Source organism: Nicotiana tomentosiformis, chromosome 3 (assembly GCF_000390325.3).
Source record: "Nicotiana tomentosiformis chromosome 3, ASM39032v3, whole genome shotgun sequence".
Taxonomy (NCBI): domain Eukaryota; kingdom Viridiplantae; phylum Streptophyta; class Magnoliopsida; order Solanales; family Solanaceae; genus Nicotiana; species Nicotiana tomentosiformis.
In genome coordinates this window covers 96,573,829-96,593,711 of record NC_090814.1, presented here as the reverse complement: position 1 = coordinate 96,593,711, position 19,883 = coordinate 96,573,829, and the positions used below count along the sequence as shown (strand labels likewise).

The 19,883-nt window shown below is 37.0% G+C and overlaps 1 protein-coding gene across 1 annotated transcript; it reads left to right on the top strand.

Moving 5' to 3' along the window:
- Nucleotides 1-18,699: 18,699 nt before the first annotated feature.
- LOC138908204 (zinc finger BED domain-containing protein RICESLEEPER 2-like) lies at nt 18,700-19,676 on the top strand. The gene is made up of 3 exons (XM_070198852.1): nt 18,700-19,375; nt 19,473-19,475; nt 19,621-19,676. Exons 1-3 carry the CDS (start codon nt 18,700-18,702, stop codon nt 19,674-19,676), a joined length of 735 nt encoding a protein of 244 aa, XP_070054953.1.
- The last annotated feature ends 207 nt before the right edge of the window (nt 19,677-19,883 follow it).

Here is a 19,883-nt window from a genome sequence, read left to right as displayed (position 1 = left end):
TGAAGGAGCAGTTGCAAGATTTGCTTGATAAGGGCTTCATTAGACCTAGTGTCTCGCCCTGGGGTGCACCGGTGTTGTTTGTGAAGAAGAAAGATGGATCGATGAGGATGTGTATAGATTATCGGCAGTTGAACAAAGTCACCATCAAGAACAAATATCCATTGGCGAGGATTGATGATTTATTTGATCAGCTTCAGGGTACCAAGGTATTTTCAAAGATTGATTTGAGATTTGGCTACCATCAGTTGAGGATTAGGGCATCCGATGTTTCTAATACAGCTCTTCGGACTCGGTATGGGCATTATGAGTTTCTAGTGATGTCATTTGGGCTGACAAATTCCCCAGCAGTATTCATGGATTTGATGAACCGGGTGTTCAAACCCTACTTGGATTTCTTTGTGGTTGTGTTTATTGATGATATCTTGATCTACTCCCGCAGTCGAGAGGAGCATGAGCAGCACCTTCGGATCATTCTTTAGACTCTGAAAGACAGTCAGTTATATGTTAAGTTCTCAAAATGCGAGTTTTGGTTGAGCTCAGTTGCTTTCTTGGGTCACGTTGTATCAGCAAACGGTATTCAGGTGGATCCTAAGAAGATTGAGGCAGTCCAGAACTGGCCTAGACCCACATCAGCTACAGAGATCCGTAGTTTCCTAGGTTTGGCGGGCTATTACCGTTGATTTGTGGAGGGGTTTTTATCCATAGCAACCCCGTTGACCAGATTAACCTAGAAGGGTGCCCCGTTCAGGTCGTCAGACGAGTGTGAAGCGAGATTTCAGAAGCTCAAGACAACTTTGACTACGACACCGGTATTGGTGTTACCCACAGGTTCAGGATCTTATACAGTATATTGTGACACATCTCGTATTGGTCTGGGTGCGGTATTGATACAGGGTGGCAAGGTCATTGCATATGCTTCACGGCAACTGAAGGTTCACGAGAAGAATTACCATGTTCATGATCTAGAGCTTGCAGCCATTGTTCACGCGCTGAAGATTTGGAGGCACTATCTTTATGGCGTGCCATGTGAGGTATTCAGTGATCATCGGAGCTTGCAGTATTTGTTCAAGTAGGAGGAACTCAATTTGAGGTAGAGGAGATGGCTGGAGCTATTGAAAGACTATGATATCACCATATTGTATCATCCCGGGAAGGCCAATGTGGTGGCCGATGCTTTGAGTAGAAAGTCAGTCAGTATGGGTAGCCTTGCATATATTCCAGTTGGTGAGAGACCGCTTTCATTGGATGTCATGCCTTGGCCAACCAGTTTGTGAGGTTATATGTTTCTGAGCACAACTGTGTTCTAGCTTGTACAGTTGCTCGGTCTTCTTTATTTGAGCGCATCAGAGATCGGCAGGATGACGGTCCTCATTTACTTTTCCTTAGAGACACAGTGTGGCACGGTGGTGCCAAGCAAGTTACCATTGGAGATGACGGAGGTTTAAGGATGCAGGGTCGTATTTGTGTGCCTAATGTGGATGGGCTTCGTGAGTTAATCCTTGAGGAGGCTCACAATTCTCGGTATTCTATTCACCCGGGCAATGCCAAGATGTACCAGGACCTGCGGCAGCATTATTGGTGGAGGAGGATGAATAAAGATATAGTTGCTTACGTAGCTCGGTGCCTAAATTGTCAGCAGGTAAAATATGAGCATCAAAGACCCGGTGGTTTGCTTCAGCAGATGGAGATTCCTGAGTGGAAATGAGAGCGAATCACTATGGACTTTGTTGTTGGACTCCCACGGACTCAAAGGAAGTTCGACGTTGTATGGGTTATTGTGGACAGGGTGACTAAGTCGGCGCATTTCATTCCAGTGGCAGTTACCTATTCCTCGGAGCGGTTGGCAGAGATTTATATTCGTGAATTCGTCCGTCTTCACGGTGTGCCCGTGTCTATCATTTCTGATCAAGGTAGGCAGTTTACCTCGCACTTTTGGAGGGCAGTTCAACGTGAGTTGGGTACGCGGGTTGAGTTGAGCACAACATTTCATCCTCAGACGGACGGGCAGTCCGAGCGTACTATTCAGATCTTGGAGGATATGCTCCGCACCTGTGTTATTAACTTTGGAGGTTCTTGGGATCAGTTTTTGCCGTTAGCAGAGTTTGCCTACAATAACAACTACCAGTCGAGCATTCAAATGGCTCCCTACGAGGCATTATATGGTAGGCAGTGTCGGTCGCTAGTTGGGTGGTTCGAGCCGGGAGAGGCTCGATTGTTGGGCACAGACTTAGTACAGGATGCCTTGGATAAGGTCAAGATTATTCAGGATCGACTTCGCACAGCTCAGTCCAGGCAGAAGAGTTATGCCGACCGTAGAGTTTGTGATATTGCATTCATGGTTGGAGAAAGAATATTGCTTCGGGTATCGCCCATGAAGGGTGTAATGAGGTAAGGAAAGAAGGGCAAGTTGAGCCCTAGGTATATCGGACCTTTTGAGATTCTGGAGAGAGTGGGAGAGGTGGCATATAAGCTTGCGTTACCACCTAGTTTAGCAGCTGTTCATCAGGTATTCCATATGTTCATGCTTCGAAAGTATCACGGCGATCTGTCCCATGTGTTAGATTTTAGCTCTGTCCAGTTGGACAAGGATTTGACTTACGAGGAGGAGCCGGTGGCAATTCTTTCCCGGCAAGTTCACCAGTTGAGATCAAAGAGTTACCCTTCAGTTCGAGTGCAATGGAGAGGTCAGCCTATTGAGGTAGCTACTTGGGAGTCCGAATCTGATATGCAGAGTAGATATCCCCACCTTTTTACCAGCCCATGTACTTTTTTATGTCTGTTCGAGGACGAACGGTTGTTTTAGAGGTGGAGATTGTGATGACCCAAAAGGTCATCTTATATTTTAGAACTCGAATCTGCACTCTTAAGCCTTTAAAATCTCATTTTTTTTACCCTCCTCGATTTGCGTGCGTAGTCCGGGCAGGTTTCCGGAAAGCTTTTATGTTAAAAACTAATGAAAATAAGAATTTTTGTCTTAAGAGTTGATTTTAGTTGACTTCGGTCAACATTTTTGGTAAACGGGCAAGGACCCGTGTTTTGACGGTCCTGGTAGGTCCGTATCAAATTATGGGACATGTGCGTATGCCCGAAATTGAATTCGGAGGTCCCTAGCTTGAGTTATGAGTTTTTGATAAAAATTAAAAGTCTGAAAATTATTTGTTTTTAAGAATTTATTAATATTTGGCATTGTTAGTATCGGGTCCGTATTTTGGTTTCGGAGCCCGGTACAGGTTCATTATGATATTTTAGACTTGTCTGTGAAATTTGGTGAGCAACGGAGTTGATTTGACGTGATTCGGACGTCCGGTTGAGAAAATAGAAATTTTAAAGTGTTCTTGAGAATATTTGGTACTATATTCATAGTTCTAGGTGTTATTTTAGAGATTTGATCGCGCGAGCAAGTTCGTATGATATTTTTATACTTGTGTGCATGTTTGGTTTGGAGCCTCGAGGGCTTGAGTGAGTTTTGGATAGGCTACGGAGTGATTTGGACTTAGAAAAAATAGCTGGTGTGCTTCAGCTGTGTTGCAGGCCTTAGACCTCGCAAATGCGAGGTCAGGGTTGGCATTTGCGATCATTGTTAAGGTCGCATTTGCGAACTTCTCATCTCACATGCGAAGAGAAGCTGGGCCAGCCTGTGTTCGCAATTGCGAACTTTCTTCGCATTTGCGAAGGGAGTCTGGGAGGGGTATGGATCGCAAATGCGATCTTTTGTCCGCATTTGCGAGGTCAATGATCGCAATTGCGATACTTTCCTCGCATTTTCGAAGGGCAGCAGGATTGTGAAGGCTTCGCAATTGCGATAGCCCCTTCGCAATTGCGAGCTTCACATTTGCGAAGCTCAGGTCGCAAATGTGTCGTTTGCAGCTGAACAAAATGACTTTTGGACGAGGATTTTCATTCATTTCCCAAATTTTCAAGACCTAAAACACAAGAGGCGACTTTCCAAAGACCATCTCTTCCCCAAATCATAGGTAAGTGATTCTAAACTGGTTTCTTTCAATCTTTCACTACATTTTACAAGATTTCAACCAAAAATCTAAGGTTTTCAAGGTAAAATTAGGGGTTTTGGGGTAGAAACTAGGGATTTGGGGATTTAGACCTCAATTTGAGGTCGGATTCCAAAACCAATTATATATTCAGGTTCGGGGGTGAATGGGTAAATGGAATTTGGTCCGACCTCGGGTTTTGACCGAGCGGGCCCGGGGTCGATTTTTAACTTTTTGGAGGAAAATTTAGGAAATCTAAATTTATGCAATATAATTGATTCCTTTAGCAATATTTGATATTATTGAGTCATTTTTGAATAGATACGAGTAGTTTGGAGGTGAATTCCAAAGGAAAAGTTGTGATTGAGAATTAAATGGCCTTCGGAGCAAGGTAAGTGTTGTGTCTAACCCTGACTTGAGGGAATTAGGAACCTTAGATTACTTGCTAAGTGAAATTCGTGTGAGCGGCGTATATGTGAGGTGACAAGTACTTATGCGCCGCCAATTTACCTGTTATCCATGTTTCTCAGTTTTTCTTATATTGTCTCAATCATATGCCTAATTGTGATGTGTTATACTAGTGTTGTTCAATTTATCGTTCTTATCATGTTTACAGATTTTTTTGGTGATAATCGAGTTTTTATTTCAAAGTTGAGATTAATGTTATAGAACCAGTTTTTTGAGATATTCTGTGAGGGTAGCTATGGAATGTGACTAGGAACTTTGTAATATATGAAATTAGTTGCATTCCATTTGTAAGGGAGTACAAAGTCGAAATAATCTTTTGTTTCAGTTAGAATCGGAAGGATAATACAGTGTATACCAAAACAATTTACCTTTATTCCAGTTGGGCCTGGGCAAAGCCCGGGCTACCCCCACTAGTAGTGATAATAGCTAGGATCTATCCAAGATATCCTTCATTTTACCACCCAATATCATTGATAATACGGAGAAGGTCCAAATATACCCATGTACTTTCGAAAATGGTCTAAGAATACCCCTCGTTATACTATTGGGTTATCTATACCCCTCTAGTCATACTTTGGGTTCAAATATACCACTCATTTAAACGGAGGGACACGTGTCATCATCTTATTGGTCAATTCTAAATATCTCCTAATTAATTAAAAATACTCATTATCCATACCCGAAAAGCAATTTTATAAAAAAAATTTTGTAAAAACTGGAAAAAACTGATTTTTTTACTAAAAGCTGAAGAAGAAAAAAACGAAAATATTTTTTTTTACAGTTTTTACAAAAATACTGCTATAAAAAAAGCTAAAAAATACTTTCTAAAACAATATTTTTGTTAAAACTGAAAAATAATTTTCTAAAGCAATTAAAAAGGGGAAAAAACTGGTTTGTTTTTACTAAAAACTGAAAAAATCAAAAATATTTTTTTTCCAGTTTTTAGAAAAACATTGCTTTTAAAAAAACCGAAAAATAATTTATAAAGCAATTTGTTTTGTAAAAACTGAAAAGCAATTTTCTAAAGAAATGTTTTGTAAAAACTAGAAAAACAAATATTTTCTTTTTTTCAGTTTTTAGTTTAAAAAAATCAGTTTTTTCAGTTTTTAACTGCTTTAGAAAATTGTTTTTCATTTTTTTATTCAGTTTTTACAAAAACATTGTTTTAAAAAAAATTAATTTTTTTGAAGCAGATTTTTTTGTAAAAAATGAAAAAAAAATATTTTCATTTTTTTTAGGTTTTTAGTAAAAAAAAATTCTCTTTTTCCAGTTTTTACAAAAAAAAATTATTTTAGAAAATTATTTTTCAGGTATGTGTAATGGGTATTTTTATTATGAGATATTTAGAATTGGCCAACAGGACGATGACACGTGTCCCTCCGTTTAAATGAGGGGTATATTTGAACCCAAAGTATAACTGCAGGTGTATAGATAACCCAATAATATAACGAGGGTTATTCTTAGACCATTTTCGAAAGTACAAGGGTATATTTGGACCTTCTCCATTGATAATATTAACTTTATTCCTCTAAACATATGTCCCAATGCTTTTGACACTCTGGTGTGGGATATCAATAATAGTGGTACCTTGTCACGACCCGAAATTTTCCATCGACGGGACCGTGATGGCGCCTAACATTTCACTTACTAGGCAAGCCAACGTTAGAGAATCATTTATCAATTTCTTATTTCCATTCAGTAATTAACATTAATTAACTACAATAAAATATTTAAAAAAATGCGAAATATCATAAATATGTATTAACTACTACCACCCGGATCTGGAGTCGCAATTCACGAGCATTCTATAATTTACAACAAGTAATAGTCTAAAAGAAATACAACTGTCTGAACGAAAGAAAACAGTAAGACATAAAGGATAAACGGGGACTTCAAGGTCTGTGAAAGCCGACAGATCTACCTTGAGTCTCCGGACATCGGACCAGTAGCAAATCTCGATCAACCTGAGCCGGTATCAAAATTTGCACAAAAAGTGCAGAGTGCAGCATCAGTACAACCGACCCCATATACTGGTAAGTGTCGAACCTAACCCCGGCGAAGTAGTGATGAGGCTAAGACAAGACACTCACATATAACCTGAACAGTATAATCATGCTAGAGGCAACAACAATAAGTAAAACAATAATGCAAAAATAATGGGAGGGGAGCATACAGTGGGGGAATACAACATAAAGAGTGAGAATAATGAAAGGACATAATTAAATCGGAAATCCTTAAACGAATTGAGCAATCAAGACAACAAGGAGAACTGCACGGCATCACCCTTCGTGCTTTTACTCTCAGCCTCACCAAATAACAAATAATACTGCATGACATCACCCTTCGTGCTTTTACTCTCATCCTCACCAAATAACAAATAAGACTGCACGGCATCACCCTTCGTGCTTTTACTCTCTTCCTCGCAATATAAATAAATTATGTATGGCATCACCCTTCGTGCTTTACACTCTTTCTCATAATATAATTAAATTATGCACGGCATCACCCTTCGTACTTTACACTCTTCCTCACAATATAATTAAATTATGCACGGCATCACCCTTCGTGCTTTACACTCTTCCTCACAATATAATTAAATTAATAAGAACGGATAGAGAGAAGTTTCACAAGAAATTAATATTTCATAAATGATTACTTTCACAATTTAACATCTCAACCTCGAATCAATATTTACAATTTTATCGACCTTGGTGGAACCGGATACAAGTCTTCCAACATTCCAACAACAACAATAAGCATGGATAGCAAGATTTAAGACTACAAAATTGCAAGAAATGGAATTTCACTCGCATGCTATGACTCGACCACAACGTATAGATGCTCGTCACCTCAACTATACGTCGTATTCAACAACAAGCACATAGCAAATACTCACACAATACCTATTTCCTCAAGCCAAAGTTAGACACAATACTTACCTCGCTCTGAAGGCCACTTAATTCTCAATCACAGCTTTTCCTTTGGAATTTACCTCCAACCCACTCGTATCTATTCAAAAATGACTCAATAGTATCAAATATTGCTAAAGGAATCAATTATATTGCATAAATTAAATTTTCCAAATTTTCCTCCAAAAAGTTAAAAAATCGACTCCGGGCCCGCTTTGTCAAAACCCGAGGTTCGGACCAAAATTCACTCACACATTCACCCCCGAGCCCGAATATATAATTGGTTGTGGAATTCGACCTCAAATTGTGGTCTAAATCCTCAAATTCCAGAAATCCCTAGTTTCTACCCTAACCCCTAATTATACCATGAAAACTCTAGATTTTAGGTTAAAAATTCAAGAAATATAATGGGTAATTAAAAGAAAATGGTTTAGAATCACTTACCAACAATTTGGGGAAGAAAATGACTCTTGGAAATCGCCTCTACCCGTTTGGTTCTTGCAAAATGTTGAAGAAATGGCTCAAACCCGTGTTTGGAGTCTGTTTTAAGTCACTGGACAGGCCTTCATCGCGTTCGCGAGAGGCATGTCGCGATCGCGATGCACAGCGGCCTAAGGCCTTCGCGTTTGCGAGTATTCCTTCGCGTTCGCATAAGGCAATTCCCCCCTAGCCTTCGCGTTCGCGACCCAGTGGATGCGTTCGCGTAGAAGAACATGACCAACCCTCCCCTAGGTCCCCAAATGCTTCGCGTTCGCGATGGTCAGGTCGCGTTCGCGAAGGGTAAACCCCCCATCACTTCGTGTTCGCGAAGAAGAATTTTTAGTCTCACCAAATTACTCTTTGCGTTCGCGAGAGGACCTTCGCGAACGCGAAGAAGGATATGTCAGACACCAGAATCTGCAAAAAAGCAGATTTTTCCCAAGTCCAAAACATCTCGTGGCCTATCCGAAACTCACCCATGCCCTATGGTCTCCAAACCAAACATGCACACAAGTCTAAAAACATCATACAAACTTGCTCGCGCAATCAAATTGCCAAAACAATGCCTAGAACTACAAATTTAGCACCAAATCAAATGAAATTCGCAAGAACACTTTAAAAGTCCCATCTTCTCAACTGGACGTTCGAATCACGTCAAATCAACTTCGTTTCTCACCAAATTTCACAAACAAGTCTTAAATATCATAATAAAACTGTACCGGGCTCCGGAACCAAAATACGGACTCGATACCAACAATGCCATGCATCAATAAATTCTTAGAAAATAAATAAATTTTCAGACTTTTAATTTTCCTCAAAAATTCAACTTGAGTTAGGGACCTCCGAATTCGATTCCGCGCATACGCCCAGGTCCCATAATTCGATAAGGACCTACCGGGACCATCAAAGCATGGATCCGGGCCTGTTTACCAAAAATGTTGACCGAAGTCAACTAAAATCAACTTTAAAGGTAAAAATTCTTATTTTCATTTGTTTTCAACATAAAAGCTTTTCGAAAATCTGCCCGGACTGCGTACGCAAATCGAGGAGGGTAAAAATGAGATTTTTAAGGCTTAAGAGCGCAGATTCGAGTTCTAAAACATAAGATGACCTTTTGGGTCATCACATTCTCCACCTCTAAAATAACCGTTCGTCCTCGAACGGACATAGAAAAATACCTGGGCTGGTGAAAAGGTGGGGATATCTACTCCGCATATCGGACTCGGACTCCCAAGTAGCTGCCTCAATAGGCTGAACTTTCCATTGCACTCGAACTGAAGGGTAACTCTTTGACCTCAACTGACGAACCTGCCGGTCTAGAATGGCCACCGGCTCCTCCTCGTAAGTCAAATCTTTGTCCAACTGGACAGAGCTGAAATCTAACATATGGGACGGGTCACCATGATATTTCCGGAGCATAGACACATGGAATACCGGATGAACTGAGGATAACCCTGGAGGCAACGCAAGTTTATAAGCTACCTCCCCCATTCTCTCGAGGATCTCAAATGGTCCGATATACCTAGGGCTCAACTTGCCCTTCTTCCCAAATATCATAACACCCTTCATGGGCGATACCCAAAGCAATATTCTCTCTCCAACGATGAATGCAATATCACGAACTTTACGGTCAGCATAACTCTTTTGCCTGGACTGAGCTGTACGAAGTCGATCCTGTATAATCTTGACCTTGTCCAAGGCCTCCTGAACTAAATCTGTACCCAATAACCGAGCCTCCCCGGGCTCGAACCACCCAACTGGCGACCTACACCGTCTATCATATAATGCTTCATAGGGAGCCATCTGAATGCTCAACTGGTAGATGTTATTGTAGGCAAACTCCGCTAATGGCAAAAATTGATCCCAAGAACCTCCAAAGTCAATAACACAGGTGCGGAGCATATCCTCCAAAATCTGAATAGTACGCTCGGACTGCCCGTCCGTCTGAGGATGAAATATTGTGCTCAACTCAACCCGCGTACCCAACTCACGTTGAACTGCCCTCCAAAAGTGCGAGGTAAACTGCGTACCTCGATCAAAAATGATAGACACGGGCACACCGTGAAGACGGACGATCTCACGAATATAAATCTCTGCCAACCGCTCCGAGGAATATGTAACTGCCACAAGAATGAAATGCGCTGACTTAGTCAGCTTGTCCACAATGACCCAAACTGCATCGAACTTCCTCTGAGTCTGTGGGAGTCTAACAACAAAGTCCATAGTGATACGCTCCCACTTCCACTCAGGAATATCTAACCTCTGAAGTAAACCACCAGGTCTCTGATGCTCACACTTTACCTACTGGCAATTTAGGCACCGAGCTACATAGGCAACTATGTCCTTCTTCATTCACCTCCACCAATAATGCTGCCTCAAGTCCTGATACATCTTGGCGGCTCCCGGATGAATAGAATATCGGGAACTGTGGGACTCCTCAAGGATGAACTCATGAAATCCATCCACATTAGGCACACAAATACGACCCTGCATCCTCAAAACCCCATCATCTCCAACAGTAACCTCCTTGGCACCACCGTGCCGCACTATGTCTCTAAGGACAAGTAAATGAGGATCGTCATCCTGCCGATCTCTGATGCGCTCAAATAAAGAAGACCGAGCAACTGTACAAGCTAGAACATGGCTGGGCTCAGAAACGTCTAAACTCACGAACTGGTTGGCCAATGCTTAAACATCCAATGTAAGCGATCTTTTACCAACTGGAATATATGCAAGGCTACCCATAATGACTGACTTTCTACTCAAAGCATCGTCCACCATATTTGCCTTCCCGGAATGATACAATATGGTGATATCATAGTCTTTCAATAGCTCCAGCCACCTCATCTGCCTCAAATTGAGTTCCTTCTGCTTGAACAAATACTACAAGCTTCGATGATCAGTGAATACCTCACATGGCACGCTGTAAAGATAGTGCCTCCAAATCTTCAGCGCGATCAAATCGCCAAAACAACACCTAGAACTATAAATTTAGCATCAAATCAAATGAAATTCTCAAGAACACTTTAAAAGTCCTATCTTCTCAACTGGACGTTCGAATTACGCCAAATCAACTTCGTTTCTCACCAAATTTTACAAACAAGTCTTAAATATTATAGTGAAACTGTACCGGGCTCCGGAACTAAAATACGGACCCGATACCAATAATGTAGTGCATCAATAAATTCTTAGAAACAAATAAATTTTCAGACATTTAATTTTCCTCAAAAATTCGTAACTTGAGCAAGGGACCTCCGAATTCGATTCCGAGCATACGCCCAGGTCCCATAATTCGATACGGACCTAGTGGGACCATCAAAGTATGGATCCAAGCCCGTTTACCAAAAATATTGACCGAAATCAACTAAAGTTAACTTTTATGGTAAAAATTCTTATATTTCGTGGAAGGATCTCTTTTCATTTATAATTTGGAGCCTCTGGATGAACAGGAATAGAAATAACCTTAACAACACAAATAATACTTTGAGTTCCAAGACCATCATAAATAAAGCTGTGGAATATAAGCTTCTTACTGATAGAAAAAGCAACATAGCTAAAAAGATTCTTATCTGAATCCAATGGCATAAGCCTCCAATCGGTTGGTATAAATTGAACATAGATGGTGCTTTTAAATGAGATAGACTAGTTTGTGGTATGGGGGAGTGATAAGAAATATCAATGGTGATTGGGTTGTTGGCTTCCAACATTTCTCACAAGCAGTATCTCCACTCCACGCGGAAATCTTGGCACTCAAACAAGGCCTTCAACTAGCTTTGGATATGAATCTCACTCATCTAGAAGTGGAAATTGACTCAACCGAGGTAATAAAATATCTGGATCAAGGATACCCTACTTACAACACTTTACTTCATGATTGTAGGTGGCTAATATCCAGAATAGGGAAGCTAAAGGTCATGCATAACTTCAGAGAAGGAAATGAAGTAGCTCACTTGTTATCTAGGGAAGTATCCTACGAGACTAACATCAATAAACCTATTTATTTAGAAGTACCACCTTCTCTTGTTATAACCAGGATGTTGGCAGACAAAAACGGTGCTACCTCTGTTAGGCATGTAGTAGACGATGCTTGTAGGATGTTGGCCAAACTTGGCAACTGTAATGCCCTTAAGGGTATTAGTATTTTGTATAACAGTGTGGAAGCACCTTAGTATATTCTAATAAAAGTTCCAAATTCTAAAAAAAAAAAGTATTTAGTATAATCTTAATGACGAATAAAATTGTTAAAAAATTGACAGTACATAAAAGAGATTGTGTCGTATTGTTTTGGTAAAAGGCAACAAATTAAGATATAGATCATTACGAACGCAATAAATATTTAATAGTACTTTTAATAAAAATAATTATTAAAAATATCTCGATAAGTTAAACAAATTAAATATTTAGTATTCTTATAACGACGAATAAATATGATAAAAAGTTGACAGTACAAATAAAACCCTACCGAATTTTAGTTGTAAAATACTAAAAACTAACATATAAATAAATACTTTATATCAAATTAAGTAATAATATAAAAATTTATGAATTAAATATTAATATAAAAAATATTGCAATATATTTTAAGACGTTAAACGATTAAAGAGAATAATATTTTAATTAATATTATTTAATTTACAGACATCATCATGGATCGTCCGTCTGTGCATCCTGGACCTGCTTCTCGAGAGCTAATTTTGTTCTAGACGGGTCATAGGTCTTCACACATCTGGGATGGATAGTTTCTTAGCCACAACTTCCACCCGAGACGTATTAACGATTTTTGGGAGTTTATTAGGGACCGCCCACTTTATCCTCGTACAGTTGCGTGCCTTAAGTGGACTGATTTTTACCGGATTGTAGAGGTCGGCCGGTTGCAGTTCGATTGGCCCCTAATCACGACTATGATCAAGCGGTGGAGACTTGAGACACATACATTCCATTTGCCAATCGGCGAGGCGACCATCACGCTAGAGGGCGTGGAGGTATTATTCAGGTTGCCCGTTGATGGTTTGGAATTTAGGGGTATCAATGGTTATTTAAAAACCGAATGAACCGACCGAACCGCACCGAACCGATTTGTAGGTTTTTTTTTATTAAAATCATAGGTTTTTTTATAAATTTATAACCGTACCAAAAAATTAGGGTAGGTTTTTTATTTTATTTAAAGAACCGAAAAATAACCGAACCGAATATATACATATATATATATATATATATATATATATATATATATATATATATATATATATATATAATAAGGAATTAATCTGTTAAGCAAAGCAAAGTGAGTTTAGGTGGTATAAAGACACCTTTATGAGTAGAGTGATGGAACTACCAGAAAATAAGTTTGAACATTGGAAAGCTAAGTTCATAGATGGCCTTCCCTCTTTATTTGCCGAAAGAGTTAGAAAGGTTTTAAGAGGTAGTTATGGAGAAATTCCTTATGCAGACTATACCTATGGTAAATTAATAGGAATTTGCACACAGGAAGGATTAAACCTGTGCAATGAATTAAGATTGTCCAGACAACTTAAGATGGATAAGCTTAAAGAAAGAAACCAGTTAGGGGACTTTTGCGCCCAGTTCGGTTTACCCGAAACTTCTACTCATAGGAAAAAGAAACATAAGTATCATAGATACCCCAACCAAGACAGTCCTTATAGGAAAAAGAGATCTAGATATAGATCCAAAGAAGAACGAGAAGCCAAGAAAGCACATCGCAAGTCTACTAGATTTACCAAAAATAGGTCTAAGTGAGATCTTGCTGACATTAAGTGTTATAAGTGTGGTAAATTTGGCCATATAGCTCCAAATTGTAAGCTTCAAAAGCTGAAAACCTTAGGACTAGAAGATGAACTACGTGATAAGGTTTATAGTTTGTTATATACTTCTGGATCGGAATCTGATTATTATTCTGAATCAGAATCCGAAGCTGAAATTGATTTGCTTGATTTATCTGATAGTGATAAAAATATTGATAATACTTGTACAACTTGCAAAGGTGATACATGTACTTGTGATGATGAATTTTATAAATTACAATCACATTTTCAAGACCTAAACATGAAAACTATTACTTCTGATAATGTAATAGAACTTTTAAAAGAAGTTAATGATGAAAAACTTCGTGAAAAAATTATTAATTTGGCTGCTAGTTCAAGTTCTAATTCAAGTTCTGGTTTTGCAAAACCTTTTGAAAAAGAATTTGAATATTCCCCGCCTTATTCCTTACTAGAGGTTAATAACCGTTTGTTAAACAAAAATGCATCTCCAGCAAGAGATTCTTCTTTCGATGATTTAAAAATTGAAGTTGAAAACTTAAAACGAGAGATCAAATCTCTTAAACAAAATCAAATGATTTGTGATCATAGGATTACTCAGATTGAGAAAATCAATTCTCCAGCTGAGAAATCTAATGATAAAAACAAAGGTATTTTTGAAAATGATATTGAAGAAAAACCTATTAATTTTAATCCTAAACATGATATGTTTTTAGGAATGATGCAAATTATTACTGCTCATAAATGGTACATCAAATGTACTATTCTCATTGATAATAGTTTCTCAATTACAAACATTGCCATGATTGATAGTGGAGTAGATGTTAGCTGCATTCAAAAAGGTTTAGTACCTACGAAATATTTTCAAAAAACTACTCATATGGTTAGATCTGCATCCGGACATGCTTTAGATATAAAGTATAAACTTCCTAATACGGGTATTTGTCAGAATAAAGTCTGTATTCCTCACTTCTTTTTCTTGGTAAAAAACCAGTTATACCCTCCAATTATACTTGGAACACCGTTTATTAACGCCGTTTATCCTTTTACTAGCATAGACTCGAAAGGTTTTACTGCTACTTATAAGGATAAAGAGATAAGTTATACTTTTGTTACAGATCCAGTAACTAGAGATATTAATGCTTTAATTGATATGAAGCAAAAACATGTTGATTCTTTACAATTAGAAATGTTTAGTATGAATATATTTGATACTCTGAATTCTACTAAAGTACAGGAAAAAATCAAATTGATTTCCGAGCAGATTGCTATTGATATTTGTGCTGAGCATCCTAGTGCTTTTTGGAATCGAAAAAAGCATATTGTTACTCTTCCATATGAAGATAATTTCACTGAGGATGATATTCCTACTAAATCTCGACCTTGTCAGATGAATGCAGAATTGGTGGAATTTTGCAAAAAAGAGATTGATAGTCTGCTATCAAAGGGTTTGATAAAACCCTCAAAATCTCCTTGGTCTTGTACAGCTTTTTATGTTAATAACGCAGCTGAAAAGGAACGTGGTGTTCCTAGATTAGTCATTAATTATAAGCCCTTGAATAAATATTTGAAATGGGTTAGGTATCCTATTCCTAATAAAAGAGATTTATTGTCTAGATTATATGACGCCAATATATTTTCAAAATTTAATTTAAAATCTGGTTATTGGCAGATTCAAATATTTAAAGAGCATACTTATAGAACTGCTTTTAATGTTCCATTTGGGCAATATGAATGGAATGTTATGCCTTTTGGTTTAAAAAATGCCCCTTCAGAATTCCAAAAAATTATGAATGATATTTTCAACCCTTATCTAGACTTCGTCATTGTATATATCGATGACATTTTGGTATTTTCCAAAACACTTGAAATGCATATTAAGCATTTAGATATTTTCAAAAGAATTGTTATACAAAATGGTTTGGTAATCTCAAAACAAAAAATGAGCTTATTTCAAACTAACATTAGATTCCTAGGACATTATATTTGTCAGGGGAAGATTACTCCTATTCAACGATCGATTGATTTTGCCTCAAAATTTCCCGATGTTATTACTGATAGAACTCAGTTACAAAGATTTTTGGGAAGTTTAAATTATATTTCACCTTTTTATAAAGATCTGTCACGTGATTTAGCCCCCTTATATGATAGGTTAAAAAAGAATTATAAAAGCCCTTGGACTGATAGTCACACTACTTTGGTAAAAAATATTAAACAACGTGTTAAATCTTTACCTTGCTTAACCCTTGCTAATCCTACATGGCAAAAAATTATAGAGACTGATGCGTCTAATATTGGTTATGGAGGGATATTAAAACAGATAAATCCCAATGATAAACATGAATATCTGATTAGATTTTATTCTGGTAAATGATCTGAAGCCCAGAAAAAATACGCTACTGTGGCACATGAAATGTTAACCATAGTAAAATGTATTTTAAAATTTCAGGACGACTTATACAATCAAAAGTTTTGATAAAAACTGACGCACAATCTGTTAAATATATGTTTAATAAAGATTTTAAACATGATACCTCAAAAATGATATTTGCAAGATGGCAAGCTCAATTAGCCCCTTTTGATTTTGAAATACAATATAAAAAGGGAATTGATAATTCTCTGCCAGATTTCTTATCTCGTGAATATTTACAGGATGGAACCCCCTGGGGTAGGGGAAGAGGTAGAGGTTGGGGAAGATCATCCCCACAGTCCAAAGGAAGGTCATCACCTTCGGGATCGTCATACGGATCCTCATCAAACTCCCCAGTTATACAAATGGGAAGAAGGAATTTAGTCAATGAGAGGATATCTCTCAGAGAAGAATCATCGATTGGACCATCCGTCCTCTGGAAGATATTCCAGAAGATAGTCTGTTATACGCACATTTGCAGGCATATTTGACTGCTCAAAAACAGAAAGATACTTCTGTTAAGCAAAGTAATACTTTTGCTTCCATTATATATATGTATATATATATATATATATATATATATATATAATAAGGAATTAAATTTTTGGTCTTGGGCCTTGGGCCTTGAGCCTACAAGTATTTAATATCCCAAATTCCTACTTTTAAAACCTAATTTTCCTACTAAGAGTAAAGAGTCTAAGACTGCTTCTATTGAAACCAAAGTTGTGCTATCATCCTTAACTTAGCAGTTAGCACTTAGCAACAAATCACAAAGCACAAGATATTGATTTCTCTCCTCTCGTATCGTATGCCTACTGATTTCTATTATTCAACTATGCATAGTATATCAATATAAATTTTGCACAAACAACTCAAATTGTCTATATCGAATTTAAATAAGTACTTCTATTAAGTTATAACACGCACTGTTGCTACTAGTATATGATGCTTTCATATGCTACAATCGTTGATTTGGTAGTTTTATTCTTTCTGAAATTTTATCATTTAATCATACTTTTTGGAATATTAATTCTTTCTTTTAGTTACTAATAACTTACTTTTGATTTATTATAACAGGTTGAATTTATGGAGCAATCTCTTCAATAGAATATCTCTGATCGTGCCAATGCAGAAAATAGTACAACAGGTTCTAAAGCAGGTAATCCTCCCCGACCACCTCAAAAGCGAAAAATGACCAATCAAAAAGTTCCTCAAAAGAAAATAGTGATCATGGGTTAGAAGCTTGGCATCATTTTACTAGAATTGAAAAAAGTGAACCAGTTAAGGCTACATGTAATTATTGTAAAAAAGAAATTGCCGCTTCAGGGCAAAATGGCACTTCAGACATGTGGAACCATCTGAATAGGTGTAAATTATATCCTTTTAGATGAGAAAAAAATCAAAAATCTATAACTGATTTTACCATCAAAGGCGAGGAAGGTGATAAAACAGAAGTTGGTAAACTAAGGCCTCTTAATATAGAGGAAATTAGAAATGCCCTTGCTACTATGGTTGTTATTGATGAATTGCCATTTAAGATTGTAGAAGGGGAAGGTTTTAAGAGATATAGTAGAGTACTTGAACCAATATTTATAATCCCTTCAAGGAATACAGTTGTAAAAGATTGTCTAGAGCTTTATATGAAAGAGAAATCCATTTTGAAAATAATAATTAAAAATCACTGTGTGTGCCTTACCACAGATACTTGGACATCAATTCAAAACCTTAATTATATGTGTCTCACAACACATTGGATTGATGATGATTGATTTTATCAAAAGAGAATTTTAAACTTTCAGCTTATTGAGAGCCAAGCGGGAAGGATTATTGCTAGTTCTATTGAGGAATATTTAATTAATTGGGGAATTGAAAGTGTTCTTACAGTAACAGTAGACAATGCAAGTTCTAATAATACATGTCTTGATTACTTGATTAAGTGTGTTAAGTGAAAAGATTCAATTTTAGACAACAAATACATGCATGTCAGATGTGCAGCTCACATTGTTAATTTAATTGTAAAAGAAGGTTTAGCAGAACAGGATAAAGCCATTATTAGAATTCGAAATACAATAAAGTATGTGCGATCTTCTCCTTCCAAGTATAGTTTGTTCAAAAAATGTGTTGAGAAAGAGAAGATTTCATGGAATCATCTTGTTTGTCTTGATGTTGATACTAGATGGAATTCCACATATAAAATATTAGAACATGTTGAGAAATTTGAGAAAGCTTTTGTAAGGATGGAATTAGATGATTCAAACTATAAGAAGTACTTTGATGGAGGTTATAATGGAGCCGGAGATGAAAAAAAAGAGACAAAAAATAATAAAGAAAAAGGTCAAAAAATTATTGGATTTTCCAATATGAATGATGTTAGTAATTTTTGTGAAGAATTGAGAGATGGGAGGAAGAAGTTCGTGAATAAGAAAAAAAGAGATAAGAAAATCATTGGCCCTCCTAAGCATGAAGATTTTCAAGCTGCAAGATGCTTTGCAAAGTTCTTAAAGTTATTTTATAATGTGACATTGAAGTTTTTTGGCTCATTGTACACTACTTCTAACACTTTTTCCCGTGAATTGGTTGATGTCTATTCTGCAATTGGATCTCTTTCCTTAATAAGGATGATGGCATGGGAAGCATGTCACTAGAGAAGCATGTCACTAAAAATGATGGGAAAATTCGATAAATATTGGTCTTTTAATAGTAAGACCAATTATTTGTTGTTTGTTGCTATTGTGTTGGATCCACGTTTTAAGTTAGAATATGTTGAGTTTTGCTTTGGTGAAATATATGGTCATGATAATATCGTAATAAAATCAAGAATTGCTAGTGTGATAGAGTGTTTGGATGAGTTGTATCATGAATATAAGAGATTGTATACATTTGAACAAGAGAAATTTGAAGATTTAACTTCTAATAAAGTTTTTCATGGCATGGATACTGATGAATGTGATAAAAGTTTAGATTTTCTTGACTCTCAATTTGCAAAGCGCATAGAATCACAAAAGAAAACAAAAAATGCATCGGAGGTAGCCAAATACTTGAATGATGAGTTGATTGGAAAAAAAATTGAATTTGATCTATTGGCTTGGTGGAAAGGAAATAAAACTAAATTTTCTGTTCTCTCAAGGTTGGCCAAGGATGTTTTATCCATTCCAGTGTCTACCGTATCGAGTGAACAAGTTTTTAGTACTAGTGGTCATGTAATTGATTCATTTAGGAGTTCTATAACTCCTAAAACCGTAGAAGCTCTTATATGTGCGCAAAATTGGTTACGTTCTACTCCTATTGATTTACGTGAATCGCTGGGTAATATTGAAAGTCTTGAAGAGATTGAAGAAGGTAATAAAATTTTCTTTATTAATTTTATTATTTTCTTTATTAATGTGAAAGATTACAATATTTATTAAGTTAATTTTGTTTGTTTTACTTTTTGCAGATTGTTTGAATCGCACCAACCATTATTGCTAATTTTGATGAATAATTGAGGTTCATGACTCACTTGTAAGAGAACCAAATTAGTTAGTTTATCACATAGGCTTTTTCTTTATAAAAGAATGACAACTTACTTTTCTCTTTCTTTACAGATAGAAGGTCAGTTGATGTTCCTGATGGTATCGTTGCTGCCTCACTGCCTTATTAGATCAATTATAAGTTTTGTTATTTTATGAGTAGTATTTCTATAATTTTTTTTAAAAGAAATGAATAGAAGCTATAAATATTGCAGAGACAGGAATATGACTCAATTATTGTTTAAACTTATGCTATCTTTGGGTGCATTTTATATGTTTTTCTCATGTTATGTGTTCTTGATGATCCACGTTAAAGTATGGCAGCTAGTAAAATTAGA